The sequence below is a fragment of the Bombus huntii genome, chromosome 1 (assembly GCF_024542735.1).
Source record: "Bombus huntii isolate Logan2020A chromosome 1, iyBomHunt1.1, whole genome shotgun sequence".
NCBI classification, from domain to species: domain Eukaryota; kingdom Metazoa; phylum Arthropoda; class Insecta; order Hymenoptera; family Apidae; genus Bombus; species Bombus huntii.
In genome coordinates this window covers 7,180,217-7,200,399 of record NC_066238.1, presented here as the reverse complement: position 1 = coordinate 7,200,399, position 20,183 = coordinate 7,180,217, and the positions used below count along the sequence as shown (strand labels likewise).

Sequence of the window (20,183 nt, the reverse complement as noted above, 5' to 3'; positions counted from 1 at the left end):
TCTTTTACGACGTCCTGGCCAGGGTTTTTTCTTTTACGACGTCTTGGCCTCGCACGTCGTTTCGCAGGTTATGCGGCCAACACATGTGCTTAAACTCTTTTCTTTGGACCGCCACAATCTGTTCGTATCACTTAATATAAATTATGCTCGAATAAATATATCGTCTGACGTCAAAAATTCTGAGCTTTTTATACATTTCCACGTTTTTATTAATCTTGTTTATTTTATTAATTTTATAAATCTTATACATTGTACGCGTATCTCTTCTGTCGTAAATTCGATGAATCATGAAAAGCAATTCTGTCTTCTTTAAGCCAGTTGGATTTACCTAAAATTTACCTAAAATTTACGAAATGTACGATTTACTTAAAATTTGTTAATTGTATCGCTGTATCAAATTATTTTCCAATTATTTTCAAGATCCATTCTTTGAAATACATACGTATAGAGAAACAGTTTGATCGCGTGAGAATGGTTACCCAATGCGTCGAGTCTATTTCACAAGGAAAGATATCGAAACGAGTTTAGCCGAGTAATTATTAGCAAAGAATTTCACGCCACATTCTTCGTTGATTTCGAGTTATTAAGACGATCTACACATTCTTATAGGTATTTTCCTGTCTCCACGTGACAGCTTGTGTCGTGCTATTAAAAATCCATTATAGATATCGTACGTAGAACTTCTAACTAAAGTTTAGAAATATTCACGGGTAAGAATTATAATTGTTATTGTTAAAAGAATACATAAAACATGTGACATTGTTTCTATGGTTTTGTTTGAGTTTGTATATCTGCCGAGATAAGATTGGCAGAATTTACCAGCCAGATAATGAATTTTGTCAGCATCTCTGAGATTTGCACGGTAGAAATGTTAAATGAGAAGTTCGTTGGTCGAAAAAAATAAGTTCTATTCTTCTGATTTCTTTTCTTTCTTCAAATTACTTTCAAATTATTTTGAACGGTATACATAAATTTAAATAAATTTCGATATCTTTGTTTGTGCATGGTTTATCTAAATTCATTTGCATGAAAATTTATACCTTATTTCTATATGTATCTGTGTTAATTACTATCTGAAAGATAAGCTAGGCATATAAATGCTATCTTTTTAGTGTTCTTCTGTTGGAATTGAAGATAGACTATTTCCTGACTCATCAAAATATGTTTTTCATGTTGCAATATCGAGATTTCGTTTATGGTCCTAATATTATATTAACGACACTCGACAAAATTTTGATTATCGTTCTGAGCTTTAATAATTGTTGAAAGAAACTCGAAAAGATGAACACAGCTTTTCTTCTTAATTTTATTAAACGTAACAATATACAACAATATCAGACACAATTTAAAAACCTTATAGGCTTGTTCACGCAAGACGAAATCAATGGCAGTACCCTGTAGTACAATCTTTCGAAACTTTCAGTTTTTGCATCGATCAAACGTTTATGCATCGTGGAAACTGTATTAATGTCTAGTTGAAGACCATTGTGCCCAGAATTTGTCCAATTGACGTCGAGATGCGAACGACTATGATTCTTTGGAGTAGGATCTCTGAGAAAATAACAACATATAAAATTTTTCTGAATAGTATTAGTACGATACTATTAATATATAGTATAAATATATAAAATAGTATAAGTAATTAAGTATCTATTTCATTTTCTAATTAATCGGACCCGTATTTGGCGAAATTAGCCCACAGCTTCACCATCTTTTTTCTGAATCGATTGAATCTATGTCTCGGATTTGTAGGTGCACGAAGTGCATTTGAATTGAATATGTATCCAACATCGTCAAAATGAGCAGTCCCTGAAAGAACTCTCAATCAATTCCAGAAATACCATTCTTTATATTTTCTATTTTGTTTTACGTTTCTATTCTTCATATGTAACGTCGTAGTATGTATTTTTAAAAATGTACCATTCAATGGATTGTGATCAACTATGTGCCAAGAGTACTTTGATTGATACGATAATCTATAATAATAGATAGAGTGACCCTTATTGTGCGTAGTAATTAACCTTTGAGTCAGATCTATGGGGCCAGAGAAGAGTATATCCATCGCGATCTATAAATGTTAACGATATTATTACAAAAAGATAAGAAAGACTATTGTTATATAGAGATACTAAAAAGAAATCATTTTTACCTTCTCCAGCTTATTATAACTGGTGTTAAAAAAATTGCATATAATTTGCGCGAATAGTGCTATTGGTTCTTTGGTATACTTCTCATTATATGTATTTATGCTCTGGAGATACTTTCTGGCCCAGTCGATCATGTTTGCCACTCCTATTGGCGCTAAACGTGTCAAACGTAAGTGTATTTAATATCATACGCTATAATAATATAGCGCAATTAATATTATTAGAAGATAATCGTGATACTTACGACCTAGGAAGAGAAGAATTTCGTTGCGAGTGTAACCCAACATCATATCGTGATGATAGAAGTCTCCATTATGATATTTTGCTATGGGACATTCTGTTAGAAACGAGCTGTTGGTAGGATCTATATCGGGATTTTCTATAGTCGGTCGAAATGGCAATATATTCTAGAAATATAGAAAATCATGGAATTTGAATTAATATGTGACGATATTAAAATTTCCAAGTAATCAATCCAGTATTAGTAGGATTAATTACCAGGTCAACTTTTTCCGCTGCTCTTATAAGTTTGATCGCAGGTGCGTGACGAAGATAATTCAACAAATCATCCCTGCTCTTAGGTACGTAATTAAGAAAGCCAGCGAGTTTATAAGCATTATGAATCATCTGTTCCGGTGTATGGTACGCCCAGGGGCACAACGGTGTGCCACTCATGCTAATCGATCGACGAAACAGTCCTGAAAAAGTGAACGATATAAAACAAGAAATAAAAATCCAAAGCAAGAAAAACTAGAAGAATAGCGAATATTTTAAAAATATACCTCTGGATCGTTCAGATAACATGTGAAAACCGATGGAAGTGCTGCCAGCACTTTCCCCAAAAATTGTCACTTGTTCTGGATCGCCCCCAAACGCGGCAATATTGCTTTGTACCCATTGAAAAGCCAACTGTTGATCCTTTAAACCAGCATTACCCGTTGCGTTCGGATGATTTAGCGCCAGAAATCCTGGAAGATTAATTAATATTCTACGAAGTAACTAAAAGCTGCCTAAATTAGGCAAGCATAAAAAAATAATTTCAAACGAAGAAATATCGTTTGTAATAATAATACCTAAAACGCTAAGTCGGTAATTGAAGGTGACCAAAACAACATCTTCTTCCATAAAGAAATCAGGTCCGTATAAGGACGAATTACAATGACCAGACATATAGCCACCACCGTATAACCACACCATAACTGGTCTCAATCTTACTTTACCCTTGAATATCATCTATTAATAACGATTGTATCTTCTAAAGTCTTTGGTCCAGAAACTCGGCAAACTTTATCGAAATTATTTAGTATCAAATCTTTACGAGATTGAAACAATAATTACCTCACGAGTATACACGTTCAGATACAAGCAATCCTCGTGACCACTAAATACGCTCGTCACGTAATCCGACTGAGGACACATATTGCCCTCTTCGAAAGCATTTAACACACCTTTCCATGGTTCTTTCGGAACCGGAGGCTGCAATAATCAAAATAAATGAAACGATTATATGGAATATCACTGAAGCATTCTGTCCGTAAGTGGAAATCACTGTTAAATGCAAGAAATATTTATTTTTCCCTCGTAAAGAGATACTTATTTTTCATATGATTTTTATTTCGATATTTTTGGTTCGAGTTTCGTATTGTAATCAACAATGGAAGTGAGATCAAGAACACTCGGAAAAAAAGAAGTGTTTTACTTTAATTCACCTTAAATCTCAAGTCACCAAGGGGTGGTTTCGCATAGGGAATCCCTTTGAACGAAGAATATTTGACCGAATTCCATACTGTGCGCAACACCAAACCACGAACAGGTCCACTAGGTGTTTCAACAACGAAAGTCCGAGGGGAACTGATGATGAAATATTCCAACGATGAAATTAAAAGAACAAAAAGGTAGACATTTGCGACATTCATGCTGATTCCTTAATGAAGGTATTGAAACTGTTGAAATTATACGAATATAAGAAATACTTGTATTGACTAGTTGATCTTGACACTTTTGGAACCTTCGCTCCAACGAATATAAAGTAAGCCGAATATTAATCAGCTTAACCAGCATTCTAATTTTGCATAATATGCAATTCTCAAACTACAGTTTCGCAGTTTCGAATTTCACCTGACGATATTGTTACTTATCGAAGTTGCATCGGTGGTGCGAATTTATTTGGGTGAATCATTGCGTAATTATTTACACGTTCCTTTTTCATAAACAATCGATGAAATATCAAAGCGATACTTGCTATATTTTGTATATTTTGTATATCTGATCGATCAATGGCAGATATTGAAATTACTGCATAGATAGATATGATATTAGATGGAAGATATGATAAAGATACAAGTTGTGGATAGAAAGGACTTCAAATAGTAAGAAGTAGTTGCGGATTTTCATGAGACGATTCATATTTTTATAAACACAATTAAAGAAATAAAATTTAAATTGAAATATATTTTATTTACTATATCTTATAGCGAATATATTCTATATATTACATTTTACCTTATATATATTATATGTTTTAGCATTTCACGTACAAACCGTGTACTTTTGTGTCTTTAAATTGTCTATAAATGCAATGCGCAGTCTAAAATTAAATAATAAAAGCAGAAAGCTATGAACTACATTAATAACAAGGACAAAAGAGTGGAAAGAATAAATAATAAAATAAACCAATTAACCTTCTTGCTACGTAACTGGGCCAAGCTACAGCTTCCGGACGGTAGAAAATAAAAAAGAAGTTTCAAAATAGACAAAACGAAACGGTTTCCAATGTTGCATCGCGTGATGTATACAGTCCGCTTGAAGTGGAGACATTTTAACGATTTGATAAATTGCTTCGACCCGTACGCCAAAGCGCTTTCTGTTGCGGGAATATCGCAGCGAAAAGGTTAAACGATCAAACGCTTCCTATTAATTGCGACTGCATATGTATATTATACCTTCTTTTGAAAAGAACGTGACAAATTACACACGCGCAGTCAGCATAGGACGAAATGCAAAACAAGTGGCTTCTGTCAGAAGAAAGACACTGCTTTTGGATCATCTCCAAACGCGATGATATCCTCTTCAAATCATACCAAAGTCATCGTGTAATACTTCGTTGTGATGATATCTGCTGTATGTAGATGATTTAGGAACGATATCGCTGCTAGATTAATTTCGAAACATTAATTTGAGATATTAATCTTCAATTAGCATGGCGTAGATCAAATTACTGACGAAGCAATGTATTTACATTCATACGATTTTCATCGAATTTTTAACTTATCGCGATTTAGCAAAAAATTAAGTAATCTCTATGCTATTTCATAAATATCTTATAAACCATTAAAGATACGAAAAGATATCATAAAAATTGTTTGCTATATCGTGATAGAAATAAATTTTTCTGGTGAAAATACATTAAACGACTGGAGAAATTTCAACGTTATTTCAATTATTTTTCAATTAAAAGGAAATTTAAAGCAGAGGAACGCTTGGAAGCGAAACGAGAGAAGGTTCGTGAACGAAACGTTCCACATTCTCTGGGTACTTGAAACGTTGCTAACTTCTGCTGAGTTTCACTTGAATTTCTTCTACGCTCAGCCCTCGGCTGCCTCCTTAAGTTCAACATCCGCGCTTTTTTATTGTTAGCTACAGGGAAAGGGTATCGAAGTTGTTGCTTTATAATGGAAGAGCGAATACGTGATCGCCTCTATAGGTTCTTTTCATGCCTCTCGTAACGTCGACAGGAACTATTATATAACAGGTGACCTGTTACGGAGCTATCCGTGACTCTTCTCTTCTTCCACGTCTGTCTATCGACTTTGCAAGAGTTGTAAAATTATGATAATAGTTAACTAAGGGAGACATATTACAAATTCGATTGAGAAAACGAAGAATGTACAACGAATTTAAAAGTCTCTATAAATAATTACTTAAAAGAAAATTTTAATATTCAAAGATCCAAAAGTCGAAGAATTCAAAAATTGTTTATTTCAGAAATGCGAATGTTCTGTTAATTTTAACATTGTGAGAGAAGAGAAGGGGCGAGGAAGGAAGGAAGGAACCAAAAGACTTGTAAATATCGTATAAACTGCAAATATTGTAAATAATTCATGTATTCCGAGAAGGGAATCATTGCCTCAAAGAAAAAATCCTAATCTTTCGATTGTGTATGTATAAAAGGCTAGAAAAAGAAATGAAAATAAATCAATAAGTATGTATTTATTCGAAAGTTTTCCTTAGTTAAGGAACAGTGGATGGAGAGTAAAAAAATAACACTGGTATGGTTAATACGTCTTTTTCTACGTGTCTATTTATTATGAAAATATAATACAAAACATCCTATGTTGTATTACATAGATAACAATGCTCAATTAACGTTTTATTCCCTTTTGTCTTGTAACGTTACCATCCAACACTATGAGAAGTATATCAGGATAGGTAAAGTTCGTGTTCTCTTATTCCGTGTTCTTCATCTTCGTCGTTTTTTTCTCTTTTTTCTCGTTTTTCCCTTCATTTTTTTTTCGTTTTACTTCGTTTGGAGGAAAAAGGCCCGATATTACAGAGAGAGAAGATACATATAATAGACGAGAGACGTTACAGAGCGAAAAATTACAAATTGGAACGGAGAAACGAAAGTGTCCTGGTGTTCTTTTTCTTTTAGTGTTGTGACTCACATATTCGTATTTTGTTTGTTACAAAAACGGTAGTCCGTTCGGACGAGCGGAACAGGAACAAGGGCGGGAGCTTATTTTCCATTTCTTTCACTTTTTTTTACCATTTTTTCTTTGTTTTTTCTTGTTTCTTTTTTTTGGTTTCGTTTGACTCATTCGTCTGGGCTTCGTGGGTCCAGGAATAAGGGTTCAGGGAAACGGGACTCTCTTCTTGTTTCGCGTGTCGATGCACAAATTGGAGTTTTGTATTAGCGCTAGTTTACAAATAATACAAATGTATGTAAATATCGTTATTATAATAATAGGTTCCCTCTTAGCGAGAAAGAAGCTTAAAGCTAATTCATCTAGCGTCACTATCGTTTTCACACCATGCTAATACTACGTATTCCAGGTGGTACCCGTGAACAGCTTTGTCATAGTCGGTCGAACTTGTTATCGACCAGATGTGGAAACATCAGTGAGTAGGTAATTAGAAGGGTGAAAATAGAGGAAATTACTGGCTGTCGAATAGAGACATCGAAAACAAACAACAAGTGATTAGTGTCCTTTTTATCCGTCGCTCGCTAAATAATCCTTCGCTCGAGATAATACTTTAGAGATAAACTAAGCGGATTTATTAGGAACACATTTTTTGACAAAATAAATAACAAAATATCGAGGATCGAGTAGACTAAAAGAGGATGGAAATGAGCTTCTAATATTTCCATAATCGGGAAAAGATAATCTCTCAGACGATTCAAAAAAGGAAGAAACCTTATGGAAAGTTTTAAACAAGTTAGAAATGAGAAATACTCAAGGATAAAAAATATATAAAAAAGAAGGTGAACTGAGAATAGGAAGATGGTAACAGTTATCAAAGTTTTCGAAGGAATATGAAGATTCTTCATAAGTTGCACTCTATTCAACAATGTATTGTCAATCATTTCGTTCTCGAACGGATAGCTAGCTCAGCTGTCACAGGCACCGAGTGAAATACATTAGCGATTCTACGAATAACTCTATATCGCTACCGTTTTTTTTTTTTTTGTTATTTCATTATTAGGCGAAATTCGATCGACGAGGGTTCCCGCCGTTGCCGCCGGATACACCGTAGGAAATTACATCGTCGACGACGATCGTGGCTTCGGTTCGCGTCGCGGAAGGGAGATACACCGGCGAGGTTAAAGGGGTGATCAGAGGAGGGTGTAACTCGCACGGCAACAGGAACCCCGGACGAGCTGGTCGACCTAGGCAATTAGTGTCATCTACGTAAATGCTAAGTACAATTAGCACTACGGTCAGAATAAATTAATGACTATACATAGTGTCCACCTGTGGTGTGTTCTGTGGCCCGAGTATCTGGGCGTTCATGCGTGTAAGTAATTATAATCGTGCGTGTCTCTGTTTGTGTTCTGTCATGTTGCGTGTCTTATGTGTGTTAATACGTATTTCTGTATTTATGTACGTGTGTGTAAAGTGTCATGAAGGAGAGTAGTGTCGAGTGTTCAGTGTATAATACCTACGGCGTTTTTCTCCGCGGTTATTAATATCGTTTACCTTTAGTACCTTTAATCTCGTTAATTACCTTTTAACTCTATATTGCTCTTTGTATTGCTTCGGCGGCAGTATAGCCCTACGTAGTCATGCAAGGTATAATTGTATTATTTTTTTTCCGTTAATAGATATAATATAACTGGTATCTCTCTTCATCGCCGTTCAATGAGAATTATAACGTCGCGATAAATAATAATATCCGACCGACGATAACCGGTAATAATCGTAATTATAAATGAAAATAATAGTAGCAAGAACGACAGTTGATTGTAGTAATAACGATGATAAAAGAATCGTTACCGAATGTTAAGTAACTCGGTTGGTTTCGTGTTGTGATTTTCTTCTCGTTGTTGTGTATCTGTTTAAGTTCACGCGTTGACGCGCAATAACGCGAACGACGGTACTAATCATCAAAGCGATAAATCATCGTAATAACGCCAGCCTACCAGTAATTCGATATAATTTCATCGGTAATACCGTGTCAACGTATCTATATAAATATATATAGTTAACTTCGCGTTCTGCGTGTGTACGGTTTAATTTCTTACGTAAAAGCTATAAAATATGGATACCTGCACAATTGTATTTTTTTTTTTTGCATTTACTTCTCTACTCTTTCATTCTTTCTGTTACTGTTATTCCTTTTTTTTTTTTTGTTACATTCACTCACTTCCCTCTCGCTCTTCTATTTGACAATTTTTGTTCATATTCGCTCTCTCACTCTCGCTCACATTTTCTTCAAATCTTTACGACGAAACATAATATTATTATTTTTGCGCTCTCTACTCATTCGTCGTACCGTCGCTATTTTCTTCGAACTAAAGTTCGAATACTATAATATATATATAATATTTTTTTATGTATATAATATATATATATATATTTATATATATAATAGATTTATGTATATCAATGTAACCAGTGGTGCGCGTTTTGTCGCGCTGCATCGTATTACTTCATCTTATAAAAGCCATCGCTAGTCTCCTCGTCTTTTCTCATTCTTTTTTTTTTTTCTTTAATTATAATAATAACTCTTACTAAATCGTTTATTAGGCTCACTGTATGGTGTGTCTGTGTTTACATGACTATGTGGATGGGTGCACGCGCGCACGTGCGTGCGCTCGTGTAAAGATGATTCATTATCTACGCCTATGCCTACCATTCTCTTGCTCGTATTCTCTCCTTTCACACACACTCGTTCTCTCTTTCGTTCATTTTTCGTCTTCGCTAATTATTCATTTCCTTTCTCGGTAGTTTATTATCGTAACGAGTAGCAAATAATTGTTCACTACGTTAGTGTGTACGTGTGTGTATGTTTGACTGTTCGTGATCCAGACTTGTAACGTCGGTGTGTGATCCTGCACCGCTAAGTCATCATTACAATTAAAATTATTAAGGTTAAAAATTCATCGGCCTATTCATACTTTTTTTTTTGCGCCGTTATTATTATTTATATTAATCGGTCGCAAAGGTACCTCATCGAGGATCCGCGACCGCCTACGAAGTTATTGCTTTTGAATACCCCGGCTTCCTTGGGAGCATCCAATTGGAACAATATCCTGTAAATATCAGTCGCACTTTGGAGGAGGCAGGGATTTTTTTACGCGGTTTGTTCTATTTTTCTTTTTTTGTTCTTGTTGTTGAATTGGTGTGTGTCGTTTTGTTTTTCCTCGAGAATACTATCACAATGCATACAATATCAATATCTATATGCGTTATAGGTTAGGTTAAGGTTCACCTTATATCACATCCGTCCCTAACGCGCCGTGGTATGCGTCGAACGAGCTCACGAGGATCTACGTGGGACGATGCTTTGGAAGCACGATTTTTCAGCTAAACGACAACGTTTTCTTCGTCACATTAAACGTAAATTTCAAGCTGGCTTCCAAACGATAATACACTGCTATACAATGTTAATAATACGCATTGATACTTACTGCGTCCTACGATATCATAATTATATTATACAATTTGGTGTTCTCGTATTGTTCGTTTCATTAACTTCCAGGCTAACGATTTTTTAATTGATCGCAAAATATCTATCTCGAACGTCATTAGCATAACCTAGCAGAACCCGAGCGACACTCCACGGCGATTAGCTCATTAATTTAGGTTCGCAATCAATAATAACAATAATAGTAATCATAGTTCGCAATCATTATCGTCATCGTCGTAGTCGTTGTTAATAATTGGTACTCGCAAGCGTTTTGTAATCTCGGATCGTCGCTCGATATTGCTTCGTCGTATCCTTGCTCGTATCTTTCGTCTTCATCACGCACATGTATCTTGTTTGTCGCTTCTTTTTACCTGTAATTGACACTGTCCGTACTCGTTGAAACGCATAAATGCACGCTAACGAATAATTTTACTGATGTATATAGGCACTTTTTTCTTCGTTCTCCTTTTTTCTTCCTCTCTTATTCTTTCTCGTTCCATACCCCTGGCGCTCTTATCTCGTTCTTACACTATCCCAAAACAACAAACTGCGCTACAAATTTATGTATCTATCAACCTTGTTAGTCTCCTTTTTTTCGATAAGGAAAGCTCGCAGTTCCAAAGACAGACCTCTATGTTTAGATAGTCGTTTCTTAAAGCTAGAAACGTCACGGAATCGAATCAAAACTCACGCGTACCACCTCGACGAAGAATCATCAAACCATCTTCGTTAACAGAATTCGTTCGATTTACAAAAGGTTATCAGAGACAGATAGTGAGAGAATAGGGAAGCAATAGAAAACAGTATAGAGGGAGTAGGCGAACAGTTTTGTCGTTTTGTGTCCGCTAACCTTTCTACCAGGCTTTACGTTGTTTAAACAGGAAGCGGTATATGTAATAATAGAGTAGATGGTTGGTAGAGAAGAATAAAGCCACATGGAGACGGAAAGTCGAAGCCGAAACAGGAAAAGGTATAGCGACAGACAGGAGAATTTCGAGCGAGAGGCTTCTGTTACATTTTCGCACCTGTTTCTGGACGTAGTTCTTCAGAGGTTATCCGTATCTGTTTTAATAATTCGATTTAAAGAACTCAAATTAGAAGGAACAGATTTTAATATCTTTGCTAGATACGCGAAGAAAAAGAGATTCTTTTTTCACCTGGTCATTTTCATCGTTCATATAAAAACAAGGTATAACGTGAGATCTCTACGTCCACAAAACACCAGCGTCGTTATACTCAGTGCGTCTACTATGTTCGTTAAAGTTTAATTATTAATTGCGAACGCTTTGCAGATCTTGCGACTGATGTTTTCTCGTGCGCATATAAGTCACAGACGAAGTGGAAAATACAGTGAACAGTGAGAGTCGTAGAGAGAAATTTCTTGTGACACGAGAAGTGAAAAAAGTGATCATCAGTAGATTCCCACTAAAATCGAACCATTCGTTTATATGTAAGTACAAAATATTTTTTGCAGGTTTGTTTTAATTATCGACACCACGGCATCTTTGACGATCACTTTTGTCCGATCTTTCTTACTGACTGAAAATGCGCGCGAACAACATCGAAGAGCGAAGAAAGTGACATTTGACTAACATATACATACATAGTTGCATTTGTTGACTACGAAATTTCACGATTTTTTTTATTTTCGTTTGTTCTTTTTTTTTTGTACTTAATATCACTGCTATAAACTTTGGTTAGCTTGCTACAATGTTTAATTAAACTAACGAGACTTACGAATTTATTGACTCGTTATTGACTCGTTTCTAGTTCCTTGAGCAATACTGATCGATCGATCGCGCGCATTTTTCGTTGGACGTTTGCTATCGAGTGTCACACATAGAACGAGTCTCGTGGGAACCCGGAGTCATTTTTTAAAATGATTATTAGGCGGCGTAATGTGTTATTGCTTATGTAGATAATCTTGTAACGATGACCCAATAGCATGCTCGAACTTTCATACTTCTGTCAATTTACCATTAACCACCTCCTTTTATGCGTTAAACGAAACTACGCACTTGTCTTTCTTTTTTTCTTTTTCTTTTTTTTTTTTTTTTTTTTTTTTTTGAAATGAAACTTTCTTCCAGCATCAATTTTTATTTTCTATACGTATATATTTTCTGTTAATGCAACTCAAACGAGGCTGTGCGACTCCGTATCAGTTTTGTTTTCTACGTGTTTAAGATTTATGAGCTTCGACCATCTATTGAGACGTGTTACAAGTTTCACTCGCAACATGTTATCGTGTTATCGAATATGGTCAATCATCGAAGTTTCCATACTTAACGGTGTTCGAATATTTGTACATACTCATGGACATTACACACGAAAAATTATTCTACATTCGAGTATTGCTTTTGACTTGACTGGAGTACGTGCGACTAGTTCTACTATCAGACATGAGCCGAATCGTTAATTTATCAGCGAAATTAAGGTATCACTTTTTCATCTTTGAGCTCGCGTCGAAGCGCCAGTTCGCAACAAACGCGACGTTCGCTGCCGCTTCGACGATCGTCCGTGTGGTCCAGTCGTTTCAATTTAAAAAACATGGCGTTCCATATAATAATATTATTGACACGTTTTCTTATTTCCTTATTGAGTATTACACCAAGTATAATTGAACATTTAATACAACATTTTTTTTTTTTACTAATTTTCTTGTTCCACGAACATTAAACATCGACGACACAAATGTGGTTACACAAGTAGCCATTTAATCTCGTGTTTGAGCATTATTGCTGTAAAGTTGCGTGCAACTCTTCTTGTTTTCTCAACACGTTCATGTATACGTGAAAGATTCGCACGCGATGCGATTATTCACGAAACTGATGTCCACCATGCAGCTTTTACGAGCAATTTCTCAACAGTTTCAAATACAAGTTCGATCGAATTTATTTTCTCATTTTTATATCAAATTCTTTATGAATGCATGATATCACTTTTCCTAAGAACGAAACATAAATTTTTAAAACGACAACGAAAACGTCCGATGTGTTCCTTGCGAAGTTTTCAATAAATTCGATTACCCATCAGGTTCCCTTCTCTCATTAAGGCTCTTCAACCCAGCATTTCGTTGCATCTAACGATTCTCGATAAATTTCGTCTCCACGTTAAAGCGATCGCCAATTTCAGTGATTTTAGCCTTGTAATCACGTACGTATAACATTTCAAACCTATATTCGAGAAATTACCCGAGAATTTACCGATTTTGTATGTGTTACGTTTGCCCCGTGTCATGTGCCTGCAATTAGGTTAGGAATCTACTGGGATTTAGGTCACCGGATGCAATCAGCGTTTAAGGATTAATCATACGTGAAATTCATATATCGTTACCCCAGTTTCTGTCGAATAAAAAAAAGAAGATAACTGTCCAACGTTATCGCAAACTCAATTAAACTGATTTCAATTTTTCTACAGAATTGCATTAACGATTATTAATTACGATCGATAATTACTCATATGACATTGGTAGCTGACCAATATATGTTTTAGTGGGTATTGGCAATTACGATACTGTACGCGATTGATATCAGCTGCAACTGAAATTACTATTGACGTATATTGCAATTTACACAGTCACGTTCCATATTTACTAGCATCCACGTTAATTAAGTTTATAATTATTATCCCTAATCTGGCCTGTGTGATCTATTTCGATATACAGTAATTTCCAGAACAAATCTTTTTAAAGTAAATTATGCAGTATTTAAATTTTGCACGATTCGTCGTGACTCTTAAAATATAGTTGAGAAGCAGCAAGAAACTGGGGAAACGCGTAAAACCACGGGTGATTGTATCGTACATGTTGTTTCGCGAAGCGAAGAAACTTAAAATTAATTCTTATGCTTATGACCAACGATTCCGGGCAATGTCACGTTGAGATTGGCTTCTGCCTTCTACCATCCGAAAAAAGCAACGACCGTTACGCGATCACGAACGAACTAAGGAGATAAAAAAAAAAGTAACTAGATCCTTCACGCCGATATTTATCGAATATTGGCCCAACTGGGAACCCAGTTCTCGCCAGTATAACATTACTTACTTTATAGTGTACCTCGTCTCGTGAGACTCTTATATACTATATGCTTTAAAGTTTTCACCTTTGCTACTATTTTGTTAATCCTACTAACTCCATTACATCGTTACATCGTCTCTATGAGCTTCTTATTTACACTATAGAACGCGGAGAAAGGGGAACCAAAGGGAAACAGATGCGACCGAACGAAAGGATCGATAAAGACAGATGAATGGTGTAATTAATCCGTAGTAGGCGATAATTAGGCGAGTTTCGTTAATCCGCTAATGCATATACATATGTATATACTATGGATGTATATAGTGTATATATAACATATTGTGTTTATGCATCAAGAGTGTGCGTGAGCGTTCGGATTTATTACGCGACTGTCCTCGTTCGTCCTATTCCTAATAAATAAACTGCGATTGTTTGTGTTTATGCAACTTTATATCTTCATAAAGATAACCAAAGGAATGGAACCTAAATGGAAACTCGTTTTACTTACTAAATAATACAACAAGCACTCGACTTTGGATATCTTATATATTTTTGCCTGTTATATACATATATTTTCTAGACTTTTGCACTTAATTATCTATAGATGCATAAACACATCCGCAGTTTACTGATGAAACTTCACGCTCTTTCTTCGTTGCATCGCTTCTGTTAAAATATAAAATAGAATTATTTTTCTTTCTATCTTTAGCCTTTTATCGTATTCGACTGTACCGAGCTCTTCGTGTCCCTCTGCTTTTTCAACCTTTCGAAAGAGAAATAAAGGGGTGCCGTTGCACGATCGCGCTTCGATATTCAAATTTACGTGTGCATACGCGTAAATCTATATACATAGCTTTATAGACCTCGACGGTTTTGCAGGTGGCGCGATCAGCGAGGAACTAAGATGAGCAATATTTGGCGATTTGTTGCAACAAGAACGATCTTTTCGTTGCTGATACCGTGAAACAATGGTGTTGAATGTTGTATCGTTGCTCTCTGCAATGTTATCGAAGGTGCACGGACGCCGACATTTTTAAGTAAATTCGTGAGATTAAATTGAAAACGAAAGTAGTCGTTTGAAACGAAATCAAGCATGAAGTGTCAGCGTAGTTGCGAAGTGTTAATACGTATTATCCTGATTATTCGTGTTCGAAAATTCGTTACATCGTCAGGATGGGTACCTGGCATTCAAGGTAATTTCTATTTGTATGTTATACATCTTTTATATTCAAATATTCCTCGATATATGCTTCAAATTTTGAATTCCAGAAGAACGAACTATTAATCAAGCAATTTTCAAAAGACTGCATCTACACTTGCCTATCGATAGTGGTATGTTTGAAAAACAAAGTCATAACCTAATTTACCAATATATCGTCGTTTTGTACGACAAATATATATCAAGGTAATTTCTATTTGTATGTTATACATCTTTTATATTCAAATATTCCTCGATATATGCTTCAAATTTTGAATTCCAGAAGAACGAACTATTAATCAAGCAATTTTCAAAAGACTGCATCTACACTTGCCTGTCGATTGTGGTATGTTTGAAAAACAAAGTCATAACCTAATTTACCAATATATCGTCGTTTTGTACGACAAACATATTCGAACGAATGTCTTTCTATACGTGCGTATCTTTGATAGTAATCGGCATAACCACGAGCGGAGAAACAAATGGAAACTCCAGTGCGAATGAAACCCGGCGAAAATAAGGTCCGCTGAGCACGGATGAATCGATCGTGAGAAACACGCTTCCGATGGCTACCTTGGTGCGTACATATGTACTTAACGCTAGAACTAGATCCTGAACACATCGTTCTCTAAATGACGTCGTGCTATTAAGCGCATCTTATTATCATCGACGGAGTCTAAGGTACTCGGCCTCCTCGAACCTACTGCAAAACGAGACTGCGTTCTCGATTCCCGTATATATAATATGGATATATCTGTCGAGACATACGGAATAATAGGGGTAGTGTTGTATTCCTTATGCGTGGCTTAAATTTTAGTGAGTTCATGTCTTACACGAAAAATCACGTTTGGCGAAAGCTACACGAGTTCTCTTAAATAAATTATCGTTTACGCTTTCGTTCGGAATATATAAAATATATTATGTATGATAATATATCGTATATATCATAACTGTGTACACTAAGTTATCGACTATCCCTATATTGCGTATATATTATATTAAATCGAGACAAAGGACCCGCGTTTTATGTTCATCCGAAGGTTCAGGCGTTCGATTCGTACTTCTTTTCTACGGATAATATAGTCACGTTCGCTGAATAAGCCACGGGCGCGGTTCGAACCAGGAACAATCTTTGGCTCGCTTTATTATGCGACAACTGAGGGGTCACGTTTACAACGAGTGTCCGATTCGTCTTGGAACAGGGGGGTGGGCGGTTGTCTAAAAATGGTCTGCCGTGGTGGTCATTGCGATATTATTTCTCGCCCTTCAACAATACAGTCTGAACTATTTACGCTACTTTTTCAAACGACAAATAAATATTCGTTGAACCGAAATGTTCTAATATTGCAGATAGAGAAACACCGGTGCCAAGTACAATATAATCACGGGATTAACCATTACTTGAAATTGCGTCGGTGAAGCGTTCGCTCGTCTATCTTCTTCGTCATCCTCTTCATCTAATTTCCTCCTCTCCCTTTTTGTTTCTCTTTTTCTTTTTTTGCTTATACTAAGGCAACTAACGAATATTTAAAAAATTGTCAAGGCTCTTGTTGGAAGGATTATAAAACGCGACGCGTCCAGGATGTCGTTCATCCATCGTTATCGTCATCTCGATCAACAACATTTCACCGACAACCGTAACGCGCCACTTCATATAACACGAACGACACTATCTCGAAACGAGAGTCTCGTCCTTAAAACGCAGCAGAATTGGTGATCGCTAGTTTCTGACGTTGCGAGTTTTGCTGTCTCTGCTGTTCTCTCTCTCTCTTTCTCTCTCTTTCTCTCTCTCTCTCTCTCTCTCTCTCCCTCCCTCTTACACGAAACCGTAAACTATACGAGTAAAGCGACAAAATAACGAATGTGTTCCCACAATGTGTTCGCGTTGCTTGTTCGCGTCAGTCTGACAAGACAAGATTCACTTAACGTTACTTGTGTTTCGCCTGCTCTCATCGACACTATTCGTTCGACTGTTAAATTACTACAGCGAAGATCGAAACGTAGCCTTAGTCAGAGGAGAGATTACGCGACAGTGTTTCAAGTTCAAAGTTTCGGAGAATTGCTAGCGACAGTGCAGAGCGTTCTGATAGTCTTTAGTCGTTGAGAGATTCTCGTTCGACAAATACTTTGAAGAAATTTTCGATTACTTTTACCGTATTTTGGAAACTTCATAGACTGTCGAAATAATTCATAATGGAATCATTATAACGGAATGCGAAAAAGCTCGTCGAGTCGTTTGAGTCGCATCGTATTTTCGATTAAAATTAATCGTAGCAATATTTTGGAAATACTGTCGGAAAATTGGTTTCGTAACTAGCCCTCTCCTTTGGCGATCGAAATGTAATTAATTCGATCGCGTCGATAACACAGAAAATTGCATTCGAGAACAATTCTAATCAGCGATGTAGGTCGCATCTGGTTACTCTTCGCGATCGAGGATCGCTAGGTGAGCAAATTGAATTTAATTGCCGGATTTACCATCTGGTCATGTGATCGAGAAAGTCTTAGGCGCTTTATATAATAGTATTTAACTGTTGCACAACGTGGTTGTACAGGAACTTAAGAGCATCCTACGATAGTCAATAGTATCCAATAGTGATGTGTTACAATCAATTAGAGATATATATCTTCTGATTTGTATGTTTCTTCCAGAAAAAGATAAGAAATTATAACTGCGGCGAGATAGACGACACGACGAGCTTAGAGATTGATTTTCCGATTGAGAAGGAACGTCGGACAAACGTAGTTGAAGATTCTTGTTGATCATCGATCGACATTCGAGGGAGACAGGAGATAGACACGGCGAAGATCTCAGCCGTCGATAGAAATTCACGAAAGTGCACAGACACTCGAGATAGGAACAGAAGGAATAGCACGGACAGTCGCGGACAGGAGGAAGCTGGAAGCAGCGATAGTTGCGACGAACTTGTCTTTGATCGATCGACAATTGTAAAAGACCGTGATATTCTTGATAGTTTCATTTCTGTAATTACGATCTGTCAAAAATGTCAGAGATGCTGACAGTGCTAACTCAGCATCACAAACTCTGTGTGGTATACACAATTTCTTATTTCAAACTCGCCACAGATCTTCTCGTTTAAGGAATTTTCACTTACGATCATTTCAATAAAACTTCGATATAATTTTACATTAGTACAGATCGATAATTTAAGATAGAGTAAATATTGCACGAAATTTTCAATCCATGAACTTCACGCAACTATTTATACTGCTGTTCCAGCGAATAAAAACGCGCAGCGCTGTCCGTTCGAGTAACGCTAACATAAATAACGTCAAAAGCGAGAAGCGATTAGTAGATAAGCGAAGGACGTTCGCTGTAATTAGAGGAAAATTAGACTACGAATTACAGAGCTACACGATAGATTTATCTAATAGAGTACGTAGTTTTGTGTTCGTACGTATGTGTAAATGTTTTCCTTAAATGTAGCTTAGGAAATCTTTATGTATATATATGCATTATATATTTACGTAATGTATAGATATATACGTACGTACGTATGTATGTACAGAATACATTGTTTAAGAGATACGCGCGTTTGTTTTTCCTTCGTTTAATCGGGCAAGACGAGCAAAGTTTTCTTAGAAAGGGAAAAGAAAACTAGACTGGGAAGCTGCTACTTTTGCCAGAACGGTGTCGTCGTTTCTAAGAATCTCTACTTTCTGCAAACTCGTCGAATTGATTTTTTACGTTATTACGTAACAATTGTTAAGTGGTATGTGTTTCCTTCTGATAATAGTTGAATATCGATGCGCGACACAGATGTGGCGTACAAAAGCGTTCGTCTTCCTTCATTTTCATAGCTCTCGTGAGATCGGTATGAAAAATATCCTTGTGCAAGCTAATAATTCTTAGAACCTTTAATTGAAGCGCGTTATTCGTTCATTAAGCGCTACTTCCGGTTTCGTGGTGCATGCCGTGCATAAGAGCGCATCGAATCGGAAGCTTCATCAAGAATCGTGAAATTCGTTAATTTTTTCTTTGTAGATTTCATTACAGTAATTTAGAGAAATTTCCTTGAAGAAATTATTCTTTCTTAATCGTTTTTTTTTTCACAAAGTTAGAAGAAGATACAGTTCGTTACTCGCGGCCTTTTAACGCTGATTGACTGTTTTCGTCAAGAAAAGATGGTTCTCTCAGCGAAAACAGACAGATTAACGATTATTTCTCTCGCAGTAAGGCCAGGAGAAAAGTGGGCGGCGAAAACAGAGGCCGAATTTTCCACGGGCAGAGCGGAAAAGAACTCTTAATTAGTTCGAGAATCGCTTTCGGCCGTTAATATCGCCGTGAAGTTAGGACAAACGTGAAATGGTCTCGCTGGCTGGTCAATTAAAATAGTTTAATTGTCCGTGAGACTTCCGTAACGAACCGGTGCAATTTCCAGTAACGAACTCGGAGTCCAACCTTCTCTCCGAATATTTGCATCCACCGCCCAATTTTTTTCTCCTATCGTCGACCAATCTAATTGGAGATCAGCCGACTTTGGTTTGCTTTAATCGCCTGAATCTAACGAAAAAAAAAAGATAGACTAAAAAAAGAATATCTGTCTCTTCGTGTTTTTAATCCCCGGATAGATTTTCTTCAAAAATCGCGAAAATAAATATTGTCGCTTTACGAATCTTATAATTATCAATTACGTTCCATAGAAAATAATTCAAGCTTATCACTAGAAAC

The 20,183-nt window shown here is 36.3% G+C and overlaps 1 protein-coding gene and 2 long non-coding RNA genes across 3 annotated transcripts in view; 1 reads left to right on the top strand and 2 right to left on the bottom strand.

The window, feature by feature from the left end:
- Positions 1–1,292: 1,292 nt before the first annotated feature.
- LOC126863380 (juvenile hormone esterase-like) lies at positions 1,293–3,992 on the bottom strand. Its single transcript, XM_050613481.1, has 9 exons — positions 3,486–3,992; positions 3,221–3,380; positions 2,930–3,115; positions 2,646–2,845; positions 2,392–2,554; positions 2,150–2,301; positions 1,921–2,068; positions 1,677–1,809; positions 1,293–1,551 (listed from the first exon to the last, which is right to left on the bottom strand). Exons 1-9 carry the CDS (start codon positions 3,564–3,566, stop codon positions 1,335–1,337), a joined length of 1,440 nt encoding a protein of 479 aa, XP_050469438.1. The 5' UTR covers positions 3,567–3,992; the 3' UTR covers positions 1,293–1,334.
- A 2,424-nt stretch (positions 3,993–6,416) lies between these two features.
- LOC126863476 (uncharacterized) lies at positions 6,417–16,011 on the bottom strand. Its single transcript, XR_007688870.1, has 2 exons — positions 15,863–16,011; positions 6,417–15,650 (listed from the first exon to the last, which is right to left on the bottom strand). It is a non-coding gene; the product is annotated as an uncharacterized LOC126863476 (long non-coding RNA).
- The window catches only part of LOC126863471 (uncharacterized), a 48,228-nt gene continuing 43,694 nt past the window's right edge, over positions 15,650–20,183 (top strand). The window contains exons 1-2 of the long non-coding RNA XR_007688869.1: positions 15,650–15,836; positions 15,943–16,067. This is a non-coding gene — a long non-coding RNA (uncharacterized LOC126863471). The remainder of the gene's footprint in view (positions 15,837–15,942; positions 16,068–20,183) is intronic.

Excerpts from the sequence above, each read along its gene's own strand:
- LOC126863380 (XM_050613481.1), bottom strand. The coding sequence starts at position 3,566 with ATGTGTCCTCAGTCGGATTACGTGACGAGCGTATTTAGTGGTCACGAG. Across the intron at positions 3,381-3,485 it reads TGAACGTGTATACTCGTGAG|ATGATATTCAAGGGTAAAGT; the intron begins GTAATTATTGTT and ends CGTTATTAATAG. Across the intron at positions 1,810-1,920 it reads TGATCACAATCCATTGAATG|GGACTGCTCATTTTGACGAT; the intron begins GTACATTTTTAA and ends GAGTTCTTTCAG.